Raw genomic sequence first — 23,878 nt, 5'->3', positions numbered from 1 at the left:
CATACAATATTCCCAGCACCAGTCCCACTGCCAGTGTCAGCTTCCCACCATCAGTTCCCTGTCCCCCCTCCACCCTCCCAGTCTGCTTCCTTGAAAGGCATGTTTTAAGTTTGGTTGTTACAATTTGAATCTCTTGCTTTCAGTGTTGTTGGCTCTGTGGTTTAGATATTAAAGATATACCTCATCTCTACCCTACCCCCATGTGTCCAAGTTCCCTGATCCTGTTACTTCCTGTCTACCTCTTCTCTCTTCTACCCCCTCGATTTCTTTCATTCCCTATACTTAATAGCTTGCATTTCCGTATAAAACAGCTAAGTGAGCTCCTCCTGTGTTTTTCCTCCTCCTGACTTTACTTAGCATGATATCCTCCAATTACATCCAAGTTACAGCAAATTGCATGGATTTATCATTCCTTGCAGCTGCATATTGTCCCATTGTGTATGTATAATCACACCTTCATCATGACCTACTTCTCTGTCCTTGGACACTTAGGTTTATTCCATATTTTACTTATTGTACTAAGCTGTATAAGAGGACCATAAGGAGATTTGGATTGGCCCCAGACTTCTGTGTTCACAGCATTGCTCCAGCAATGTGTTGGTATGTTGGTGTGCATATGTCCTTTTGAATGAGAGTTTTTGTGTCCTGGGGGTAGATAACCAGAAGTTGAATTGGGTCATTTGGCAGTTCAGTGTTTGTTTTCTGAGAAATATCCCTGTTATTTTCTGTAGGGGTTGAGCCAGATAGTATTCCTACCAGCGGTGGCTGAGAGTTCCTTTTAAACCACATTCCTAACCAACACAGATTGTTGGTCCTAGGTTTTTGTTTTTGATTTGTGCCTTTCTTTTTTTTTTTGCTTTTTGGGTCACACCCAGCAATGCTCAGGGGTTACTCCTGGTTCATGCACTCGGGAATTACTCCTGGCAGTGTTTGGGGGATCACATGGGATGCTGGGAATCGAACCCGGGTTGGCCGCATGCAAGGCAAACGCCCTACCTGTTGTGCTATCGCTTCAGCCCCGATATGTGCCTTTCTTAATAGTGTGAGATGGTATCTCTTTGTTATCTTAATTTGGGTTTCTCTGATAACTGATGGTGAACACTTTATGTGCTTGTTGGCCATTCTTCTGGGCTGTTGTGTGCTAAGATGGCACCCAGAGGCAAATTGTGGGAATGACAGCCAGTCTGCTGGGCAGGTGGGACCTGGGGAGGAATAGCTCAGGTCCTCTGCTGCTGTGAGTGCTTGGAGATTCAATCCTAGAACCTGCATAGAGAGGGAGAGGGGAGAAGGGGCTTGTGAAGGGGACTTGCTCTTGGTCTCCGGGATTCCATCTGGAGTAGGTGGGGAGGACACATCTGCTCTATCTGGGGTGCACTGGTGAAATTGACCTGGTATAGGGCCCGGAGGGATCTCCAGCACTGTGATGTCTTCCTGGACTTGCTGTTGTGTCTCTGGGCCAGGGCTGTTGGTGTGCAAAGATGGCGCCTGGAGGCAAATTGTGGGTGTGATAACCAGTTTGCTGGGTGGGCAGGGACGGGGATGGACAGCCCAGGTCCTTTGCCACCGTGTGGCCTGGAGATTCAGTCCTGGAACCCGCATAACTGGGCCTTGCTTGTGGAAGCTCTTGGTCACTAGGATTCCATCTGGAGTAGGTGTTTTGCAAATATTTTGCAAATTTTCTTAATAAGTGACTTCAGAAAGAGTGTTAAAATTTTATTAATTTTACAATTGATTAGTAGGTTTAAGTATTAATAATCTTTTACCTTTATTTCAGGAAATCTTGATTCTTTGCTCTCAGACTACGATATCCTTCCTTTATCCAATATTCAACAGCACTCGATAAGAAAAAGAGATTTACATGCATCAACACACTTAGAAACACTACTAACTTTTTCAGCCCTGAAAAGGTAAGTTGATAATGTGAGGCAATGGGTAACTTGACTTAGCAGAAGCAGAAAGATAAGGGTACCTACTGGAATCTTAGGGCCTTATGTTTTAAAGAGTCTCCTCCCCCCCCTTTTTTTTTTTTAATAAAGGTGTGTTTGGTTTTTTTTTTTTTTTTTTGTCTCTTTTGGGTCACACCCAGCCATGCTCAGGGGTTACTCCTGGCTCTGCACTCAGGAATTACTTCTGGTGGTGCTTGGGTACCATATGGGATGGCAGGAATTGAGCCCGGGTCAGCTGTGTGCAAGGCAAACGCCCCACTGTACTATCGCTCGGCCCAGGTTAATTTTTTAATAATTTTTTAAAATTTCATGTCAGATATTTGTTATCAATTTCCAGATGCATAGTAAATTTTAAAGAAGTGGTGATAATAACTAATTTATCAACTGCTTATTCTGTATAATTTACTTCCATAGATACTTTGCATATATTAACTATTAACATTATATTCTGTATAGATTTTATTATTAATTTTTTGAAAGCTGGAGAAATAAAAGGCCCAGAGAAGTTTGATAATTTGCCCGAGGTCACTTAGCTGTTAAGTAGGAGATAAAAGTTAAAATACAGGTCTAAGTCCAAAATGTATTATTATTTTTTTTTTTCAAAATGTATTATTTCTGCTGTGCTTTTGGGTTTGGTGGATTGATGTTGTTTTTGTGGGTTTTTATTTTTTGTTTTAGTTTTTGGGTCAGTTCTGGTGATGCTCAGAGCTTACTTCTGGCTCTCTACTCAGTAATCACTCCTGGCAGTGCTCAGGGAAACATTTGGAATGCTGGGTATCAAACCTGGGTCAGGTACATGAAGGCAAGTGCCCTACCCACTGAATTACCAGTTTGGTGGACTGAACACAGTAACAATGAATAGGAGCAAGAGATGAGAGAGGGAAACTGTAAAAGATGAGTTCAGTTCTCCTGTCTGAGTTACAAGAGAGATAGTACAATGGGTAGAGAGTGGCCTTGCAACATGTCTGACCCAGGTTCAATCCCCAGCACCCCATATGGTTCCCTGAACCCTTCCAGAAGTTTATTCCTGAGTGTAATGCCAGGAGTGGCCACTCGAGTGCCAGTGGATATGTCCCCTCCTAGTCCCCCACCACCAACCCCCACCACAAGAGTGGTTTTTTTTTGGTCTATAGAATTATTGGGTCTGTAGCATCCTTGTTACAGGGGCGGATATTGCCATGACTGTATATAGTAGTTTTTCATCTTTCTTAAGTCACATTAATTTATTAAGAAAATGTTAAATAATATGCACTTATTCTTTTCTGTGTAAAGGAGCATCCACTTATTTTTTATGTAAAGAAACAGACATTTATAATTTGTTTTACAGAGTATTTATTTACTTATGTTTTGATGCACACATGTGTTGTGCTCAAGGCTTACTCCTGGATCTGTTCTCAGCGTCGCTCTTGAAAGGCTCAGGGAACCATTTGTTGTACTGGGGATCGAAATTTGGTTGCTTGCAAGGAAAATGCCTTGCTTGCTATAGCATTTGTGTCGAGTCCCTGACATAGATGTTTAATGGGAAATACATGTTGCAATGTATGAGAATTTTGTACCAAGTACTTTATTTATTTATTTTTTGGGGGGCTGTGCTCAGGGGTTACTTCTAGCTCTGTACTCAGGAATTACTTTTGACATGTTTAGGGAACAATATGGGATGCTGGGGATTGAATCTGGGTTAGGTACATGCAAGGCAAGTGCTCTACCCGCTTTGCTATTGCTCTGTCCCCATACTTTAAAAGAGTTTATTTAATCCTTAAAATCATCAGTTGTACTGGGTGAATCTGATCCTTGGCACTCCCAATCCCCACCAGTAAGTCCTTCTAAAATATTTTTTAACTTGCTACCACTTTTGTTTCCTCTTTGTTTTAAATCAGGAAATGCCCTTTTAAAAAATGATATAAAGGTTATAAATATTTTAATAATATTTTTAATGATGTAACAATTTTAAGGAAAATATCTTTTTCCTCTTTAAAGTAAAATTGGGGCTAGAGAGAGTGTAGCAGGTAAGGCTTGCCTTGCGTGCAGCCACTCCACATTCAATCCCTGGCATTACATATGGTTCTCCAAGTACCTCCAGGAGTGGTCCCTGAGCACAATAAAGTGTTGGCCCCAAACATCCTCCCTCAAAGTCTGGAACTGATTTTGATAATAACATGTTTCATTATAATAATGAGTGTGATTTTTACCCAGCTAACTGGACCACTAAAAATAATTATGAAAATAATGTTACTTTAGACTGATTAAAATAAATTCTGGCTCATTGGTAGTTATTATAAATCCTTAACTTAGAATATAGGAAGAGCAGGGGAGATGACTCAAAGGTTAGGCTGCAGGTTTTGCTGGAGACCCAGGTTCAGTCCTTGTCACTGCATGATCCCACAAGCACTGAACCTGGAGTAGATCCTGAGCACTGATGAGTGTGGTCCAATAACCAAGAAGTAAAATTAAAAGTCGGAAAGAAAAATGAAAAAGATCGTGGGGTTTCTGTCATATCCTGTTGGAAGTTTCATAGCTCAAAGGTGAAGATTGGAAACAATGAAAAACAGGGATTTTGCCATTGCTTGGTTCTTTATAGCAGAACAGGTTCTTAGAGTAGAAACAGGAATGCAATTCTGATGCTTTTTCTGGAAAGAACATTAACAGTAACATTGAGACTCCTGGAGAGTGCTAAAACTAAAACAGCAAGGCTTGTATGGTGGGAAACTTTTCATATTCTTAACTGATAGGGGAAAAAGCCTAGCTGAATATGTGGGGTGATAAGGATAGCAGTAAAAAATGTTCCAAAGTTTTTGAAATTATATTCTGTAGTCTCTCTCTTTGGGACTATTAAAAAGCCACAAACTAAAATTATCTTGTTATGCCTTAAAAACATTTGTTGCCATGGAGATAGTTATAGTCTAGATTCTTCTTGGCTCTTTAAACTTATCTGTGCAAAGCTGTGAGCAAGTAACATTTCATATTTTCAACACCATAGTCTGACAAAATTTCTTCTCTGACTGGGATGAATAATACACCTTCTTTTAAGATTTTGGTGTTCCTGGGCACATTGAAAGGGTTCTGTAACTAGCAGTAACAAAATTCTTGGCTCACCACACCCAGTTTTTATGTCAGGCTTAAAGCTACCAGAAAGCAAAAGAATATTAAACCAACTAAAGGACTTGAATATGTATTTTTAATATCTGTGTTGGATATCTTGTATTTATTTTCCCAGGAAAATTGTGGGTTATTTTCTGTGTAACTTCTCTGAGGAAGAAAAAAAGCACAAGTACTTTTAAGTATTAATAAAGCCTTTATGTTACACAGCAATAAGAAAGAGCAGCTTAGGATGAGAGGCAGAATAGTATAGACTATAAAACAAGTTCAGTTTCCAGTTTCCCCAGATATCGGCTGTGTAACCTCAAGTGTGTAGATTAGCCTCTATTCTCAGTTTCACTGGGTAGTGGAGGTAGTGTATACAAAGCGTTAGCACTTTCCTATAAATGGTTCCTAATAATACTATTCTTTAATAAATATTTAAGACAAGTGGGTTCCAGTATATCCAAATTTGTGGTTTTTTTTTTTTCTCTTTAAGAGTGTCAAAAAAAAGTGGACTTCTTACATTTTTTATTCTTTTGTCCTTCAGCTTTGGTTTCTTTCGGTTTGCCAACTTTTAAAATCAGTCCTTTTGTCTTTTCAGGAGTTATAGTGCTTTTAATATGTAGTAAAAAACTGTTCAGTTTGCATAGTGTTTCATATGTCATCTAAATTTTTAAGATTTATAATTTAGTTGAAAATTAAGGCTTCTGTTTTATGTGCTTAACATGAAATATAGTTGCATGTTTTCCTTAGGCATTTTAAATTATACCTGACCTCAAGTACTGAACGCTTCTCCCAAAATTTCAAAGTCGTGGTTGTTGATGGTAACAAAGAAAGCGAGTATGCTGTCAAATGGCAGGACTTCTTCAGTGGACATGTGGTTGGTTAGTATGGAGCCTATGGTTTGTCCTTGTGTCTAAGATGTGAGGTTTACAAATTTAACTTGATCTAGAATTTTCTGGGAGAAGAGAGAAAGGTTGTTCATTAGTGCTATTCTTTGTTTTATTTCAGCTATATAATTTTGAAAACAGCAAACAGGAGGAAATAGGTATTAGCCACCTTAAATTAGTTGGCTATTTTAATGTTTAAGGGGATTTTTTTCTCTCAAATGATAAGAATTGAATCTTGATTGTTTTCAGGAAGGATATATGTTTCTCTTATTGATATTTTCAACAGGGAAGCTAGGACATAAAGTGATTTTATGATCCTGTTTACTTATTTAGAATATATATTGAGCAGCTGTACTTTTCCTCTGACATTTTTTGCAAAATAATAAACTAAAATGGAATTTTTTTTTTTTTTTTTTGCTTTTTGGGTCACACCTGGCGGTGCACAAGGGTTACTCCTGGCTCTGCACTCAGGAATTGCCCCTGGCGATGCTCAGGGGACCATATGGGATGCTGGGAATCGAACTCAGTTCAGCCGAGTGCAAGGCAAACGCCCTACCTGCTGTGCTATCGCTCCAACCCCTAAAATGGAATTTTAATCTCCACAAATAATACAGTTCAACAACTGTGTTTCAAATTATACTTTGTCTCTTATAATGTAAAGCATGTGCTGCAACCATTTCAGCCATCTTCCTGTTTTATTTCTTTAAACTAATAGTAGATAAAGCAATGTAAATAATAAAGAAGAAAATCTACACTTCAGTTTGCTTTGTTCTGTAACATATCAAATAATTTTCTGAGAAGTCTGAGGGAAAGAGTTTCTCAAGTGACTGGAGTTGAGGCTCCTCATTAGGAGTGAGAAAATCTAGATTTTTTTCCCCTAGAATCTTTGTTTCTTTAATTATCACTGCAGTTCCTAGGCAAATGCCACTTTTGCCAAGGGTATGGTTGATTTCTTTTGACAGTAGCATAATTTACTATTTAAACATTTTTAAATAATGACCTCTTTTTTTCTCTTAAGGTGAGCCTGACTCTAGGGTTCTAGCCCATATAGGAGATGGTGATATGACAATAAGGATCAACACAGATGGGGCAGAATATAATATAGAGGTAAATCTTGTGAATTTTTTTCAGGAACGTATGTATCTGATTCTTCAAAAATTAGTCTGTTGTTTCAAGAAGATAAAGGCCTTTAATCATACTTAAATGTCTTTTCTATGTGTATATATTTTTCTAGACCAGGAAAATAGATGATTTAAGAAAGAAGATAGTACTTTGTACATATTTGAGAAGCTGCCGAAGATACACCTTTATTTTTAGTCATTGTAATTTAGAGAGCATCACGTGTGGGGTGGTTAATAGGAAGAGAAAACTTTGTTCCTCTTCCTATTATGTTTTATTAAAATATGATTTTTTTCTCTAGTATTCATTCCTTAACATTCTCAAAGGTGAAGGTGAAGTTGTAGTTCTTCATTTTTCCCTTTTTTTCCAAGATAACTCAGGAAGTGCAAGATCAGCAAAGATTGATAGTTTGTAATATGTAAAGTTTAAAGAGGAAACTGGGAAATGCAGGCTTAAGCCCTTTTCCGTGGAAAGTGCTAGTTGTGGAAATCAAGATCAGACTATTCACATGTGCAAGACACACCCATGCATCAGATGCTAGTTTAGGAAACAAAATGCTTGCCATGGATTAGTGAATCGGAGTAAATCTGTGTTTCTAGGGAAAAGAATGTTCTGGTGGTGCAGTTATCTAGTTGAGCTTGGTCCACATGAGCACTTCAAGGAATATTTGAGTGCTAATTCAGTGTAAGGCAGGGTGCTGATGCTGTAAATGCTGTATATTTTAATACCTTTTAAAATGTATGACCTCTAGTCATTTGTCATTGTGAGAGAGAAATGTGTCTCTCTTGTATTTTGGTTTGCTTGTTTGCAGACTGTCTGCTACCATTGTTTTGGGGAGTCTAGCATACCGGAAAGAGGCTCGCTCGCTCTCTCTGTCTCTCTTTCTCTCTCTGTCTCTCTCACTCTCACTGTCTCCCTCGTTCTCTCTCACTCTGTTTCTGTCTGTCTCTCTCTCTCTCTCTCACACACACACACACACTCTCTCTCTCTTTCTCTCTCTCACTCTCTCACTGTCTTCCTCGTTCTCTCTCACTCTCTGTGTCTCTGTGTGTGTCTCTCACACTCTCTCTCTCTCTCTCTCTCTCTCTCTCTCTCTCTCTCTCTCTCTCTCGCTCTCTCTCTCGCTCGCTCTCTGGGCTTCACCCAGCTGTGCTCGGTTTGGTCCACACCCAGCTGTGCTCAGGGCTTACTCCTGACCAGGATCACTTTTGGTGGACTCGGGGGATCATATGGAGTAGTGGAGATTGTGCCTGGGTCTGCTGTGTGCAAGGCAAGTGTCCTGTACTATCTCTGGCCCTTGGTTTCTCTTTGAAACAAAAAATGTCCATGAACAGTTTGAACACCTCTTTTGATTCACTTAGGATAATCTCAGCGATAGGGAATTTTGGGGAAAATGGAGGAACCTTTGAGTCCATGCCATGATTTCACATCAGCTTCTTCCATGTGACTCAGTAGGTACAGCAAAGGCTCATTGCTTACTGTCATAAGAGTTGTTTATGTGGATCCTCTGATCTTATACTATCGCTCTGACAACTCTGAACACATGTTCTCTGAGGATGCCAATAGAAGGGAAACATTTTTTCACTCTCTTTTTTTTTTCTTTTTGGGTCACACCCGGTACTGCACAGGGATTACCTCCTGGCTTTGCGCTCAAGAATTACTCCTTGGCGGTGCTCAGGGGACCATATAGGATGCTGGGAATTGAACCCAGGTTGGCCATGTGCAAGGCAAATGCCCTACCCGCTGTGCTATTGCTCCAGCCCCCATCACTGTCTATTTTTATTAAGGGGATGTGAAAGGGGCTTTTACTATATGGTTTTGAGTCTCATTTCCATAATGAGTTGATATATATAAATATATACACACATACATTATAGATATCCACATATGTTTATATTATTATTATTCTCTATATATTTTCTGTAAGTTTCCTGATTTTAAAGAGGCTAGATTGTTTTTCTGGTTAAGACTTTGGAAAAAAACCCAAAAACAAACATCTTTTGATTTGTGTAGCCTAAGAAGATGTCTTAGTTCTTTTCTTTGGCTCAATAAGTGAAGTGTTTTTTTTTTTTCCTTTTGCAAGAAGCTGTGGAGGGGTAATTAGACCACTTCCAACTTGTGGCACAGGTTTGTGCTTTGGTCCATGCTGTCCCAGAATTTGAACCCCTCTTGTACACAGAGCATGCACTTAAGCCCGCTGAGCTTAAAGCTCTATAAGTCGAGAATTTTTTAAAAACTGCTGTTCCTGAAAGTAATAAGTTTTAGGGATAGTGCTACAAGTTTTCAGTCTTAGGAAAATGATTTTTTTTTTCTTGTACATAAAATCTACCATGTGAAATAAAATCAACCATGGCAGGAAAATGTCATAAAAACATGTAATTGTTAAAGGACATAGAATGAAAATGAAGACAAGAACAGAAATAGAAATCTTGCCTGGCTTTCATAGCACACCATGAAGAACAGAGCCAGTGTATGGAGGATAGTGCATAAATATTTTTAAATTAGTGATTGGAAGAGAATTTGCATTTTTCTTTCTCAATCTTTCAAAGGTTTTCTAACTTGTGCAAAATAATTGCTTTTTCCATATGTACAGATAAAATTAGAAAATGAATAACCCATTCATTTACTAGCTTAGAAATTCTGTACTAAAAATCTTTTTAAAGTGTTTTCAAAAAGTGGTCAATTTACTTAATGTGGAAATAAATGTTATAAGAACAGGAAAGGATGTAAGTATTTAATCCTTACAAGTTCTTATTTTTTCTGTCTCTTTTGTGTTTTAGCCACTTTGGAGGCTAATTAATAATACTGAAGACAAAAGAATGTTAGTTTATAAATCCGAAGATATCAAGAATATTTCACGTTTGCAGTCTCCAAAAGTGTGTGGTTATATAAATGCTGATAAGGAAGAGTTGCTTCCAAAAGGGCTGGTGGACAGAGAGCCACCTGATGGTAAGATTTAAAAGTATATTTCACATTAGAAACAGTATTATATCTGCTCTCAGTTGAATGGTTAATTGATGAAGTAACATGATTATCAAATAAGATTTGACCGGAAAGCAAGATTTTTTTCATTTTGAGAAATTCTAAAGTTAATTCTTTTACCTTTAAAATTAGAGGTCAAAAACATACAATGGCAGGGCTAGAGAGATGACTCAGTGGACTGAGTACATGCTTTGCTTGCAGGAAACCTGGGTTTAGTCCCTGGCACCAAATGGCCCCTGGAGTTCAGAGCTTGGAGTAGACCTTGAGCCCTGTCAGATGTGTTCCAAAAACAGAAACTGTAAAAAGTAGTGGTAACAGTAAATACTGAATTAAAAAAAAAAAAAAAGGGAAAGGTACTATGAAATGATCTAAGAGAAAATAATTTTTTTATCTGCTTATATTTGAAAATGAAAAATCATTATTTTGTAGAACAATTTATTTTGTTTTTTAGTTACATGTGGTAGGTGCTCAGGGCTTAGTCCTTACTGTTTCCAGGGTTCACAGATGGCAGGACTCTTGGTTGAACCTGGATCAGCTATGTGCAAAGCAAGCTCTGTACCTATTCTGTCTTTCTAACCCTAAAGCAGTTTTCAGTTTATAAGAAATTAATTGGTGATATGAGAAGTCTAACTAGCATTGTCAGTCTTATCTTGGGACAGATCGGTTGAGAGTCATTTAAAATGTATAACTGGGCCAGAGAACTGTGCTGGAGAGTATGCTTTGCGTTTAGGAGGCTCATGTTTTATCCTTAGCACCACATTGCCCCCAAGCACAGCTGGAAGTGGCCTTGAGGAACTAAGCTGGAATAGCCTCGGAGTATCACCTCCAGGTGTGACTGCCACCAAAATAAATAAAAGTTAAAAACAAGAGGGGCTGGAGAGATAGCAGAGCGGATAGGGCATTTGCCTTGCATGCGGCTGACCCGGGTTCTATTCCCAGCATCCCATATGGTCCCCTGAGCACTACCAGGGGTAATTCCTGAGTGCAGAGCCAGGAGTAACCTCTGAGCATTGCTGGGTGTGACCCAAAAAGAAAAAAAAAATGTAAAAATAAGAACAGTAAGTCAAACCAGAGTGATAGTATAGCAGTATAGTGGGTAGGGTGTTTGCCTTGCACATGGCCAACCCAGGTTCAATCCCTGGCATCTTACATGGTCCTTGAACACTGCCATCAGTAATTCCTTAGTGCAGAGTCAGGAGTAACTCCAGAGCATTGCCAGGTGTGACCCAAAAAGCAAAACAAAGGGGGCTAGAGCAATAGCACAGTGGGTAATAACACAATAACACAATCGAACCTTGCATGCGGCCGACCCAGGTTCGATTCCAAGCATCCCATATGGTCCCCTGAGCACTGCCAGGAGTAATTCCTGAGTGCATGAGCCAGGAGTAACCCCTGTGCATCGCTGGGTGTGACCCAAAAGCAAAAAAAAAAAAAAAACCAACCCAAAAAAACAACCAAAAAATCCCAGTAAGTCATCTTAGAAAAGAATTCTGCTATCTGCATTTTGGAAAACTTTAGAAAAAATATTAGTAACATTTTAGTATATAAATTACTTGCTTTTTTGTTAGTTTTGATTGTAGGGCTGTTTGTTGCTTTTTTTCCTGGGGGACTGTACATTTCAGGGATTGAACCTGGGCCTTCTGCATGCAGAGCATGCACTTAGTTTTTGAACTATCTCTTTAGCCTCAAAAACTAGTTTTTAAAAATCTTATTTTTTAATATTTTTTGCTTTTGGGTCACATCTGGTTATGGTTAGGGGTTACACCCAGCTCTGTACTCAGGAATTACTCCTGGCGGTGCTCGGAAAGTATGGGATGCTGAGAATTGAACCCAGGTTGGTCACGTGCAAGGCAAATGCTCTACCTATTGTACTAACACTTTGGCTCCTTAAATTTAATTATGCATAAGAAAAATGTCCTGTTAATCTAAGCAGTGTTTGATTATCTTAATATTTTACCATTACTTTGGTTATTCATAGATTTCTTCTAGAGGAAAATCTCTTTATAGTCCAGAAAGAGATAGGTGATTATTAGTGTCAAGTCACTTTAATATTTTTGTTTGTTTGTGTTTTTGTTTTTGTTTTTGGGCCATACCTGGCAGTGTTCCCGGGCAGTGCCTGACTCTGCAGTCAGGAATCACTCCTGGCAGGCTGGGATACTGAGATTTGAACCTGGGTAGGCTGCATGCAAGGCCAACACCTTATCTGCTGTGCTATTTCTCCGGCCCCTCAAGACACTTTTCTTTTTGATTTGTTTTTGTACCACACCCAGCAGTGGTCAGAAAGTGCTTCTGGCTTGGTTTCCAGGGGTCACTCGTGGCTGTGGTCAGCGGACCATCTTGTACCTCCTGAATGCTGTCCCAGCCCTTGAACCGTTTCTTTGGTCTTGTGTTAACTTTTTAAAAGTTTTGGGAAAGTACTTTACTTTGACTTTGAATTTTGCAGTTTTAAAATTTTGTGTTTTTTTTCTTACCTAAAAAGTATTGTTTTGTTTGAGATACCTTTAAGGATATTAGGTCCCAATAATGTTTGTTTCAGTATGTACTAGATCTAAAGTGTTACTATAAAAAAACTCGTTTTGATGAATTTTGATTTAATAGTGCATACAAATTCATATTAGAGCTTGTTCATCGAGTGAAGAGAAGAGCTGAGCCAAATCCCATGAAGAACACGTGTAAATTATTGGTGGTAGCAGATCATCGCTTTTACAAATACATGGGCAGAGGGGAAGAGAGTACAACCACAAATTACTTAGTAAGTATCTGATATTGGATACGGTAATTGGATCCACCCAGAATTATGTAGGTAGGTAAGTTTTGTTGAAAGGAGACTGCTGTTATTTGAGATCTATTTCAAATGCTGTAGTATTTCCTAAAACATCTGAAGCCAGTTTTGAGGTTTTCCTCTTCCAGTATAGAGAGCCTAGTTTTACTTTTAAAAAAATTGTTTTTCATCTTGTAGGTAATATTTTCTGCATGTTAGAATTTTTATGCTTATATTATTTGGAGAAAATTCATCACATAGACCTCCTGGTATATAAGTAAACTCTTCAGAAACTGCTATAATGACAGTGAAATATTTGGTGACACATGTGGATATATGCTCCTTAATAAAAGAAACTGTACTTGTATGTATCTGTGAATGTTATTTTTACCTATCTGTGTATCTCAGAGAAGATATGCTTTATGTTGTGTAAAATATGTAATTATTGGAATAACTGGGTAGGTGGGGGTTTTATTGTCTGATTAATTATAGGTCAAAGATTTGAAGGTAAAAGTTATAGAAGTGCTGACACTAAGTTTCTTTTTTTTTCTTCTGATACTAGATTTTGGGGGCAGGGCCATACCCAGCAGATTTTTTTTGGGCATAGCCAGCATTGCTCCGGGGGCACACCATATGCAGTGCCAGGTTGGAACCAGGGTTAGTTGCATGCAAGGCAATCTGCTAACCCTTGTACTGTCTGCTCTGACACTGATTTTTCAGCATTTGCTATTATAAGTCTTTTTTTTTGAGGGGAAGGGGGTTTGTTTTTGTCTTAGGGACTGGGGATGCTCAGTGGTTACTCCTGGCTCTGCACTCAGGAACCTCTCCTGATGTTGCTTGGAGGAACACTGGATGCCAGGGATCAAACCTGGGTTGGCTTGTGCAAGGCAAGTGCCTAATCTACTGTACTATCTCTCCAGCCTTGTTACTGTAATTTTAAAAGTCATGGGAATCATATTTCATTGACATTTTTGTTAATATGACCTCATTCGTCGTGGTGTCTTGGCTTCTTGGCACTGATCAAATGATGCTGTGGAGTGAATAACAGAGAATGCTGCTATTCATGAGCCAGGAGCCTAGTGCAGTAAGGCCTCTTTTTCATTGCGTCTTTTCTCCATTGTTTGTGGTTTTTTGCCCTCACTCTTTCCTTCCATGTCTAGTGAAAGAATTTATTATGAGACTAATAGGAGTGAGAAATTACTCTAATTCTTTTTTCTAAGAGATAATCTTTCTTGAAACAGCTACTTTTAAAAATAAGATTTATATTAGGAGTCTTGTTTGTTTTTCTGATTTATCATTTTCTAAGTATGAATACATTGAGAGGCTTAGTCCTAAATATTGAATTCCTTTTTTTTTTTTAAATATATATAGTTTTTCTTTTTGGATTACACCCAGTGATGCCTAGGAGTTACTCTTGGCTCTGCAGTCAGGAATTATTCCTGATGCTGTTCAGGGAACCATATGGGAGGTCAGGGATTAAACCCTGGGTTGGCCTCATGCAAGACAAATGCTCTATCCATTGTACTACTGCTCTAGTCCCTGTAACTCGGTTTTCACTTGAGACATCATGGTTTATAGGAGGATTGAAGTCGCTGAACTACAGAGCGGCACCTGCCCCTCCGCCTGTGTGGCAAGATCCCTTCAAGGTTATCTCCTTGCCTCTTCTCCTCTTGCCCTCCTCAGCTCACTGTCCCTTCACCCCTCAGCTCACTGTCCCTTCTCCCCTCATCCCTTCCCCTCTCACCCTCCTCAGCTCACTGTTCCTTTCCTCATGTAACACTTCTCAGTAGTCAGTTCTGTTGACCATGTCTCAGGGTTTGTTTCCATTAGGAATTGTCTAATTGTTTCTTTACACTCTGCTTATGTGCAGCATAATTTGGTCTGAAAATAAGCAATTCCAACTGCAAGTCTTACAGTTAGAAGAGCAGTTTCACAATTGTTGGAACAAACCTGATATACCCAGTTTTTTAATAGAATATTCTGGTTGAGCTCAATGGGCAATGAATATTTTGTTCTTCATTTGAACTGTCCATCCTGGGTAATGGCCTCTCTTTCCCTGGTATTTCCTGCTCTGTTCCCCACTTTCCTTGTCAGAGGAGAGAGGAGGAATGAAAGCATCTCTCTTTCTGGCTCTTACCCAGTCCTCAGTGGGGACTTTACCCACTGAGGGAGGAGGTTTATTATTTTGGGCTTTCTGCCTTCTCAATTAAGATGCTTGCCAAGAGATAGCATGATGAAGACAATACAGTTTAGAAGGGAATGTTTTAGGTTTTGTTTTTGTAGTTGGCTAAAATAGTTATTAAAAAACCTACCTGGTTGATATTTCAGTTTTATTTGTGCAGTCGATTACCTGAAACTTGGGATGATTCTGCCACTCTGTATTTTTAATTTTGGGGACCTCCCAAGTGATACTCATGAGACCCATGGCCTCTCCCTGTGATTCTCAGCCCCCTGGGCTGCGGTTCAATATGAAGGCCTGATAATGCAGTGCTGTCAGGGACTTCTGGTGCTGGGCATTACTTGGACCACTCTGTTGGTGCTTTGGGACCTCCAGGGCTGCACAAAGCAGCAGTGCGTATGGGATCATGCAGTACCAGGGATCTAACTGGGGTCAGCCTCACGCAAGGCATGCCCCTTAATTGGACAGCATCACTTTGGACTAGGAATAATTCCTTTCTTACCACAGTAAAGACTGACACCTCAGTGTTAGTTTTTGTAATTGATAGACATTTTTTTCCTCTTGGCTTTTGGTTTTTGCACCATATCAGCTGTGCTTTGGCATCACTCCTGGTGATGCTTGGGGGACCCCTATATACAATGCCAGGGATTCACCCTGCTTTAGCTCTCCAACCTGTAGAAACTTTTTCTGTGGTATCTTCTTTTATTGGATGGAGGGGCGGGTTTGGGGCATACCCGGTGGTGCTCAGGGCTAACTCCAGGCTCTGTTCTCAGGGATCACTTTAGGCAGGGCTTGGGAGACTATATGGCGTGCTGGGGATTAAACTTGGGTTGACCGCTTACAAGGCAAGTGCTATACCTGCTGTGTTTTTGCTCTGACCCCCAGTGGTATCCTCTTAATCTTTTTTTAATCCCTGCAGATTTATATTACATTGCATAGGGTAGTAAAGATAACCACAATATCTTTCTCTTAATCTTTTTTACACACAGATAGAGCTTATTGACAGAGTTGATGACATTTATCGGAATACTTCATGGGACAATGCAGGTTTTAAAGGTTATGGAATACAGATCGAACAGGTATTTATCAAGGATGGGGCTTATATTACTTCACTGAGTTATGTAATGTAAATTCTTATTGTTTGTATTCAAACTTTAAGACCTAGGTTCAGCTTTAATCAGAAATAAATGATTTCCCAATTGCAGTAATTTTTGTACACTATATAGTGCTTTGATATTAATTTGTATATCTTGTAGCTTATTGTTCTAAAACTTGTTTTAGGCAGATTTTTTTGTTTAGGTTTTTGCTGCTGTAATCATTCCTTTTTCTTAATTATACATTTTCCCCTGAGTGTTTACTTTTCTTTGATTATACTTTTTATCTTTAGTTAGAATGCTAGTGCAAGTTGTTGAATCTTAGAAAATTTATTAAAAATATTTTATGCATTTGCTAGACTCTAAAAATCTGATTTATTGTAATCTATAGAAAGTATGTACAGCATTGATGTCATTTTACTTAATTATATTTCATTATAAATATATCATCATAATTATATTTTAATGAAAATTGTTTCAAATTGATTACTAAAAAGATTTCTGAAAATGAATTTTGCTTTGGATGGATAGGCATTTTGATGTAATTATTTACACATCAAATAATAATGTCATTTGATGTAAATTATTGTCTAATTTTTTCAGGCTTTTTGTTTTAAGTTAATTATATTATTATAGACCTTTTAATATAGAATTTAGAGAGTAAAAATTTTTTTTGATATCTTGCCTATGAATGTTCAATTTTTATAATGTTTGTATAAAACTAAGAGAAATATTTTTCCCTTTTCCATTCTCTTTCACTGTTTCGCATTTTCTTTTTTAAGTTATTATTTGAATAGGTAATACACACACATGGTACAAAAGCCAGTGACAAGTAAGTCGCCTCAATCTCTCTCCATTACCACACCAGTTCCTTCCCCCAGAGATATCCATGGCCCTAGTTTCATATGTGTCTTTGCAGAACCATATTATGCATGGACAGCATGTGTATGTATATGTGTGTATTTGACACATCGGTGTATGCTGTGCAGTTTTGTATCTTGCCTTTCATTTCACATATATGTTGGAGATTATTCCATTTTGGTACACATGAAGCTTTCTTCCCTTGGAGTAACTGCATCATGTTTGTGTTCTAGATGACAAATACAACTCCTTTAGTCTTAGGAACTTGAACCTAATTGAGAATTAAAGTGTGATGTAGAAAAGTAAAATACCAATTTCTTTTATGATAATAGACGAATTGCAGCATGTTATTTAGATGTGTGGTCAGGTGGGTTTCCACCCATTTATCCCACAGTTGATCTTGATTATTTACCACCAAAGAGCTGCAAAGCCCACCCCAGTAAATTTCTGATATCAGTGCAGAGCAGACCAAAGTGCCACCTGCAAGTGATCAGATCTAGTGAGACTGGGCTAAGCATGATTTTATTTCCTTAAACTCACCAGTTGGCACGACTCCTCTCTTTTGGAGAAGCCTTTGTCCCCTTTTATTTTTTTAGCAGGATTGCTATGAGTTTATATTCTGTATGTCTAAGGAAGAAAAACCCTTATGCTTTACAAATGTTTAATTACAAATGTAAACTCCTATGCTTTACAAATGTTTAATTCTCTTATGCAGTAATCATACATCTTTTTCTGCATCTTTGAATCATTGACTATAGTTGAATAAAGTACTTACATTCATGGAATCCAAATTCTTAGATTTCCCAATTAAATGTAGAGGAAATGGAGATTTCAGAATAAATTTATGAATCATTCATCAACATGTGCTTTCCATAAAATACGCTTTAGTTTGTTTTTAAACACTGCATATAGTTCTAGAACTGAAGACTGTATAGGTTTAGCTCTAAAATACTCTTTTCTAGAATGGTGGGTAGTATGTTTTTGAGTCCAACAATGCAATATTTCAGTCCTGTGACCATCTTCCGAAGTGTTCTAAGGATGTTATCTCTTTAAGTATAGATTCGCATTCTCAAGTCTCCACAAGAGGTAAAGCCTGGTGAAAGGCACTACAATATGGCAAAAAGTTACCCCAATGAAGAAAAGGATGCTTGGGATGTGAAGTTGTTGCTAGAGGTAGGTTGGGGAATCCTGGCTGTGTTGGCTGTTACCACCACTTTGTGATTTCTGATTGTATCTGCATTGATGAATCCCAAGTTAGTTTAAATGTAATTGAAAACTGAGAGGAGCATTCCGAAACTGATCCAACAGTGACCTCATCACTGTGGCAGGTTGAACAGCAAAATGTCCTCCCTCGCCCCCTCCAAACAAAAACTGTGTTTGAAAAATGATAGTAAGCAGTACTTCTTAACTCCTTCTCTTCAGGAATCTAATGAAGTAGTGGGACTTCAGAAAGTAGGCAGATACTCTGTTTACATATTTTTGCATACTATTTTGAAGGGATTGTTTAAAGAATTGTCTTCCAGCCTTTGACTTTGAGTTTGTGTTTGCTCTGGGTATTCAAATGTGTTTCTTGCAGGCAGCAGAGTGTTGGCTTCAGTTTTCTAATCCATTTCATTGGTACATTTTGCCCATTGACATTGAAAGAGATTATTGTTATGAGATTTTGTGCCAACTTTCTGCAGGAGTTTGGTGTGTTTATGGGACTTGTCTTAGAGTAGCCCATTTAGTTCTTGTGACAATGGTTTTGAGTCTGTGAAGTTCCTGAATTGTTTATCTGTAAATTTGTGTATTGTTTCTTCAAACCTGAATGAGATTCTGTCTGGATAAAGTATTGTTGGTGAGGTTTTCATTTTATTGAGCTTTTTTCATTATATCCAATCACTGTCTTTGGCTTGGAGAGTTTCATATGATTAGTCTGCCGTTAAGGATGGTCCTTTGTAAGCACTTTGCTTCTTTGATCTTGGCTGCTTTCAGTATTCTATCTCTGTCTATGTTTTTCGTCATTCTGATTAGGATGTGTTGTGGAGTATTTTCATTTAGGTTTCTTTTAGCTGGTACCCTTTGGGCATCCAGGACCTGGGTGCATGTACTCTTCAGCTCTGGAAACTTCTCAGCAATGAGGGCTTTAACAGTTGCTTCACTGTCCTTTCTTAAGGCCACAAGCCATAATGGCTCACCCATGTGATCTCATTTTACCTTATTCCCTTTCTTAAGGTATGGTTCTATTCCGAGGTTCCAAGGGCTAGGACTTCAATACGGGAATCTCAGTGATGTAGTCTAGCCTCCACAATCTAGGTTAAATGACTTGTTCTTTATTGGTTGTACTAATAACAGCAGAGCCAGACGTGGTGACCAGATCTCTGACTCTTCAGACAGTTGACCCTCCTCACCTTTGCTTCTCAGTGTGTCTTCAGACAAATGACATCAAGAAAAAGAGACTGAAGGAAGATACAACTTGAATCTACATAGGCACCTGGAAGTTTCCCAAAAGCCTCACTTTTATCACAAATTATCAAAATCCCACTGTGGCCAGAGAGGCAGCCTAGAAAAACTTTATATTACATGTTGGCCTTTCTGCTAGTGCTTTTTGGATCTTACTTAGGTGATACTCAGGGGCTTCATGGTCTTAGGGGTTGCTATGTCTCTGCCCCTTCTTTTTTTTTTTTTTTTTTTTTTGCTTTTTGGGTCACACCCGGCGATGCTCAGGGGTTACTCCTGGCTCTGCACTCAGGAATTACTCCTGGCGGTGCTCAGGGGACCATATGGGATGCTGGGAATCGAACCTGGGTCAGCCGCGTGCAAGGCAAATGCCCTCCCCGCTGGACTATTGCTCCAGCCCCTGTCTCTGCCCCTTCTTAACACTTTTTTCCTTTTAAGTTGGATCCTGAACTATTAAGGAGTGAATCTATTTGTAGAGACCTTTTTAATTTAAAGGGCCAGGATCATAGTAGAGAGGTTAAGGTACTTGGATGCAGCAGACTTTGGTTTGATTCTCAGCGCAGCATTGTCCCCAGCACCTTCAGGTGTGAGTCCTAGTGGTCCCTCCCCCACAAAAGGAATAAAGAAGTCTTCTCAAACTGTCAGTGAGTTTTTTAGTTTCTGATTATAGTTGCTCATATGTTACAAAAGCAAATTAAAAACCTGGGGACTGGAGAGATCCTATAGAGGTCAAGGCACATGCTTTTTATGTAGTTGACTCCATTTTGATATTTGGCACCACATGGTCCCCTAAAGCATTGCTGGGTGCAGACCTGGATAGCAGATGTGACCCAGGTAATCCCCAGCACTGTCAGGCCTGAGTAGCCCCCATATTCTTTATCCCTTACATTAACTCATTTGCCTGGTTGATCAAGAATTTCCAGAAGGGGCTCTCTATCTTTCATTCCAACCTCTACTCCCTCCCTCCCACCCCCAAATTCAGGCCAGGAGATAAATCAGTGGGCTGGAGTCCTACTTTACTTGGGGGAGCACAGATTAATCCCTGTCACCTCATGGTCCTCTCAACATCCTCAAGAGCGACCCCTATACTGAACTGGGAGTAATCCTTAACACTTCTGGGTGTGGCCAAAAACCCCTAAAGCTGCCTTGATATACTTTTAGGATTTGTTTTGGGTGGAAGTGCTGAGAACCCTGGAAGAACTGACAAAGCACTGAGTTGCAGTGTCCTCACTGGTAGACTACATACTAATCCTAACCTCCCATTCTGGAAGGAAACAGCAAGAGTTTACTGTAGTTTTTGTTTGTTTTTGGATCTCCTTTTTGGGGTAGAGTGGCATTGATTGGGCCACACCCATAGGTGCTCAGGGCTTACTCCTGACTGTGCTCTCAGAAATTAACCCTGGAGGACTCCAGAGACCATATGGGACACCAGGGATCTAACCCTAGTCAACTGTGTGCACGGCTAGTATCCTATTCCTGTACTGTTGGTTTGCCCTCACTTTTGAATCTCCTTGCCATGCTGGGGCCACCTGAGCCACACCTGGGGATACTCAGGGGCCATGAAATACCAAGGGTTGAACTTCTGGCCTTGTTCTTGCCTGGCATGTGCTGCAGCCCTTTGAGACATCTCCCCAGTCCCAAAATGTCATTTAATTTCAAATTTCTGTAAAAGCTCCCAAACACTTCCCTTTTAGGTCCCCAGTACCCACTCTACAGTCGGCTTGGTGTATACTGGGTAAAGCCCAGGTAAGGGGTTCTGTGCTGCATAAGATTGTTGCTGGCACGTGACTGCAGCCAGTTCCTTGATACTATTTGTGAAATTTAGTCAAAATATTCTTGGGTCTGATTAAGAATGATTTTTTCTTCTTTTTTTTTTTTTTCTTATAAGCAATTTAGCTTCGATATAGCTGAAGAAGCATCAAAAGTCTGCCTGGCGCATCTTTTCACTTACCAAGATTTTGATATGGGCACCCTTGGATTAGCTTATGTTGGTTCTCCAAGAGCAAATAGTCATGGAGGTGTTTGTCCAAAGGGTAAGTTATTCATTTTCTGTGTAATTTGATTCTGGAATGAATGACAAGCTAATTAGGTCATAGTCTAATTCTGTATTGTATAAAAATGTTTATTTTTTTCCTTTAGCTTATTATAGTCCAGTTGGGAAGAAAAATATCTATCTGAATAGTGGTTTGACCAGCACAAAAAATTACGGTAAAACCATCCTTACAAAGGTATGTTTTTTTTTTTCCTGTCTTTAAATAATTTTTATCTATTTTTATTGTGGGGGCCACAGTCAGCAGTGCTTGGTTGGCCATATGATAGGGATCTAACCAGGTCTTCACATATGTAAGACATATGCTGTACTATTTAATACACATCCCCCTGTTCTTTTACCTATATATTTATTTTTTTTTGGAGTGTATACCAGATGGATAAACTCTTCCTGGTTCTGTGTTCAGGTGACCATGTGATACTGGAAATTGATCCCTGGCCTCATTATATACAAAGTGTGCACACAGTTCATTTATAGAAGGCTGGATTTTTTTTTTTTTAATTAAAACTTTTTTTTATTGAATCACCGTGAGATAGTTACAAGCTTTCATGTTTGGGTTACAATCACACAATGATCAAACACCCATCCCTCTACCAGTGCATGGTCCCCACCGCCAATATCCCCAGTATACCCCCCCATTTCCACTCTCTCCCCCTGCCTCCATAGCAGGCAATATTCTCCATACTCTCTCTACTTTTGGGCATTATGGCTTTCAACACAGACACTGAGAGGTCATCATGTTTGGTCCATTATCTACTCCAGCCATCATTTTCTTAGTGATCCCTTCTCTATTCCATCTGGAAGGCTGGATTTTCTAAACTTGTAGTAGACATGCATGTATAATGTCAGCTATTACATATTTATGTCAGTATCGTATATTTATATTTATTTTGAGCCCAGTTTGGCCACTTGCAAGGCAAGCATCTTAACTTGCTCTACTATTTATATGCCCCCTCCTTGTTTTTATATCTTTTTCTGTCTCCTTCCGACTTGCTCACGTTGAGAATGAAGAGGTTGGAGACTTTGCCCAATTAAATGCACATTGAATGCTTGAAATGACCAGTATTTGGTGCTTCAGTTGAGAGTGTTACAGTTCATCGTGTAAATTATATATATTTTTTTCTTTTTGGGTCGCATCTGGTGATGCACAGGGGTTACTCCTGGCTCTGCACTCAGGAATTACTCGTGATTGGGGGACTATAGGATGCTGGGAATCAACCCGGGTTGGTCGTGTGCAAGGCAAACACCCTCCCTGTTTTGCTGTCGCTCCAGCCCCTATATTATATGTTCTTATACTGATTTCTGTTAATTTTTATAGTGTCTTATATTTAAATTCTTTTAATTAAAATTTTTTATTTTTACAATTGGTATTTTAAACCAGTCTGTTATTGTGTTCATGGTCTGATTCATAGGACCCTGTTTAAGTCTGTAGGGCCCAACAGATTTGAACAGTTCATGGGAAATAATGTTTTCTTTTCCTCATCCTTAAGGAAGCTGACCTGGTTACAACTCATGAATTAGGACACAATTTCGGAGCAGAACATGATCCAGATGGTTTAGCAGAATGTGCCCCAAATGAGGATCAGGGAGGAAAATACGTTATGTATCCCATAGCTGTGAGTGGAGATCATGAGAACAATAAGGTATGTATCTTTTGGAGCTTTCATAGTGGTTAGGGAAGAGGTAGACTTCTTATTTATTTATTTATTTATTTATTTATTTGGTTGAGGTAAAACAGATTTTATTTGAAGGATATTTGGAGGGAAGGAGGAAGAGAAAAGTGGGAGAGTGGAGAGTAGGAGAGATAGTAACGTGCTCAAGTGAGAAGGTGGGCTTCTCCAAGGGCAGAGAGAGCCCCTGCACACTTCCCAGCGTTAGGTAGGAAAGCATGACAGTACATATCTCAAAAGGGGAAATGTGGGCGACACATATGCTCAGGTACCACATGTGCTCCCCCATGAGGGCGCAAGCAGCATACAGGCTCGGACAGCATCTGCGCCGACACTTTTTTTTTTTTTTTTTGCTTTTTGGGTCTCACCCAGCGATGCACAGGGGTTACTCCTGGCTTTGCACTCAGGAGTTACTCCTGGCGGTACTCAGGGGACCATATGGGATGCTGGGGATCGAACCCGGGTCGGCCGCGTGCAAGGCAAACGCCCTACCCGCTGTGCTATCGCTCCAGCCCCATGCGCCGACACTTTTGAACGGTACTAAGGGTTCAGGAGATCGTCCAGTTCAAGGGGCACAGATTACAAAAGACTTTGAAGTGTGGTTGTACTTTAGGGTGAAATATGTTCATGTGAATATGGTTCAAGCTATAATTTGTTCTGTTAAAATTTATTATGTAGGTTTGGGCTCTAAGGAAAATTAGTAATGGTTTTTGTTGGAGTTGGGTATGACTTTTCAGTTAAAAATTTTATTTCATTTTCAAGTTTTCATTTTGGGAGGAGTGCCTTCTTAGTGATTCTTGGTCAGTCTG

General features: G+C 39.3%; 1 protein-coding gene across 5 annotated transcripts in view; it reads left to right on the top strand.

The window, feature by feature from the left end:
• Nucleotides 1–23,878, top strand: part of ADAM17 (ADAM metallopeptidase domain 17) — a 52,579-nt gene that overhangs the window by 13,254 nt on the left and 15,447 nt on the right. Inside the window, exons 2-11 of one of the 5 annotated variants that reach the window (XM_055121499.1) lie at nucleotides 1,775–1,907; nucleotides 5,778–5,908; nucleotides 6,933–7,021; nucleotides 9,814–9,982; nucleotides 12,634–12,767; nucleotides 15,945–16,034; nucleotides 17,970–18,083; nucleotides 21,238–21,382; nucleotides 21,489–21,577; nucleotides 22,890–23,042. In XM_055121499.1, coding sequence (XP_054977474.1) covers nucleotides 1,775–1,907; nucleotides 5,778–5,908; nucleotides 6,933–7,021; nucleotides 9,814–9,982; nucleotides 12,634–12,767; nucleotides 15,945–16,034; nucleotides 17,970–18,083; nucleotides 21,238–21,382; nucleotides 21,489–21,577; nucleotides 22,890–23,042 — 1,247 coding nt within the window. Of the gene's footprint in view, nucleotides 1–1,774; nucleotides 1,908–5,777; nucleotides 5,909–6,932; nucleotides 7,022–9,813; nucleotides 9,983–12,613; nucleotides 12,768–15,944; nucleotides 16,035–16,831; nucleotides 16,882–17,964; nucleotides 18,084–21,237; nucleotides 21,383–21,488; nucleotides 21,578–22,889; nucleotides 23,043–23,878 lie in introns of those variants that run through there. The other 4 variants (XM_055121500.1, XM_055121502.1, XM_055121501.1 and 1 more) reach the window with 4 other exon arrangements.

The sequence above is a fragment of the Sorex araneus genome, chromosome X, assembly GCF_027595985.1.
Source record: "Sorex araneus isolate mSorAra2 chromosome X, mSorAra2.pri, whole genome shotgun sequence".
Taxonomy (NCBI): domain Eukaryota; kingdom Metazoa; phylum Chordata; class Mammalia; order Eulipotyphla; family Soricidae; genus Sorex; species Sorex araneus.
This window is presented reverse-complemented; position numbering and strand designations above follow the sequence as displayed.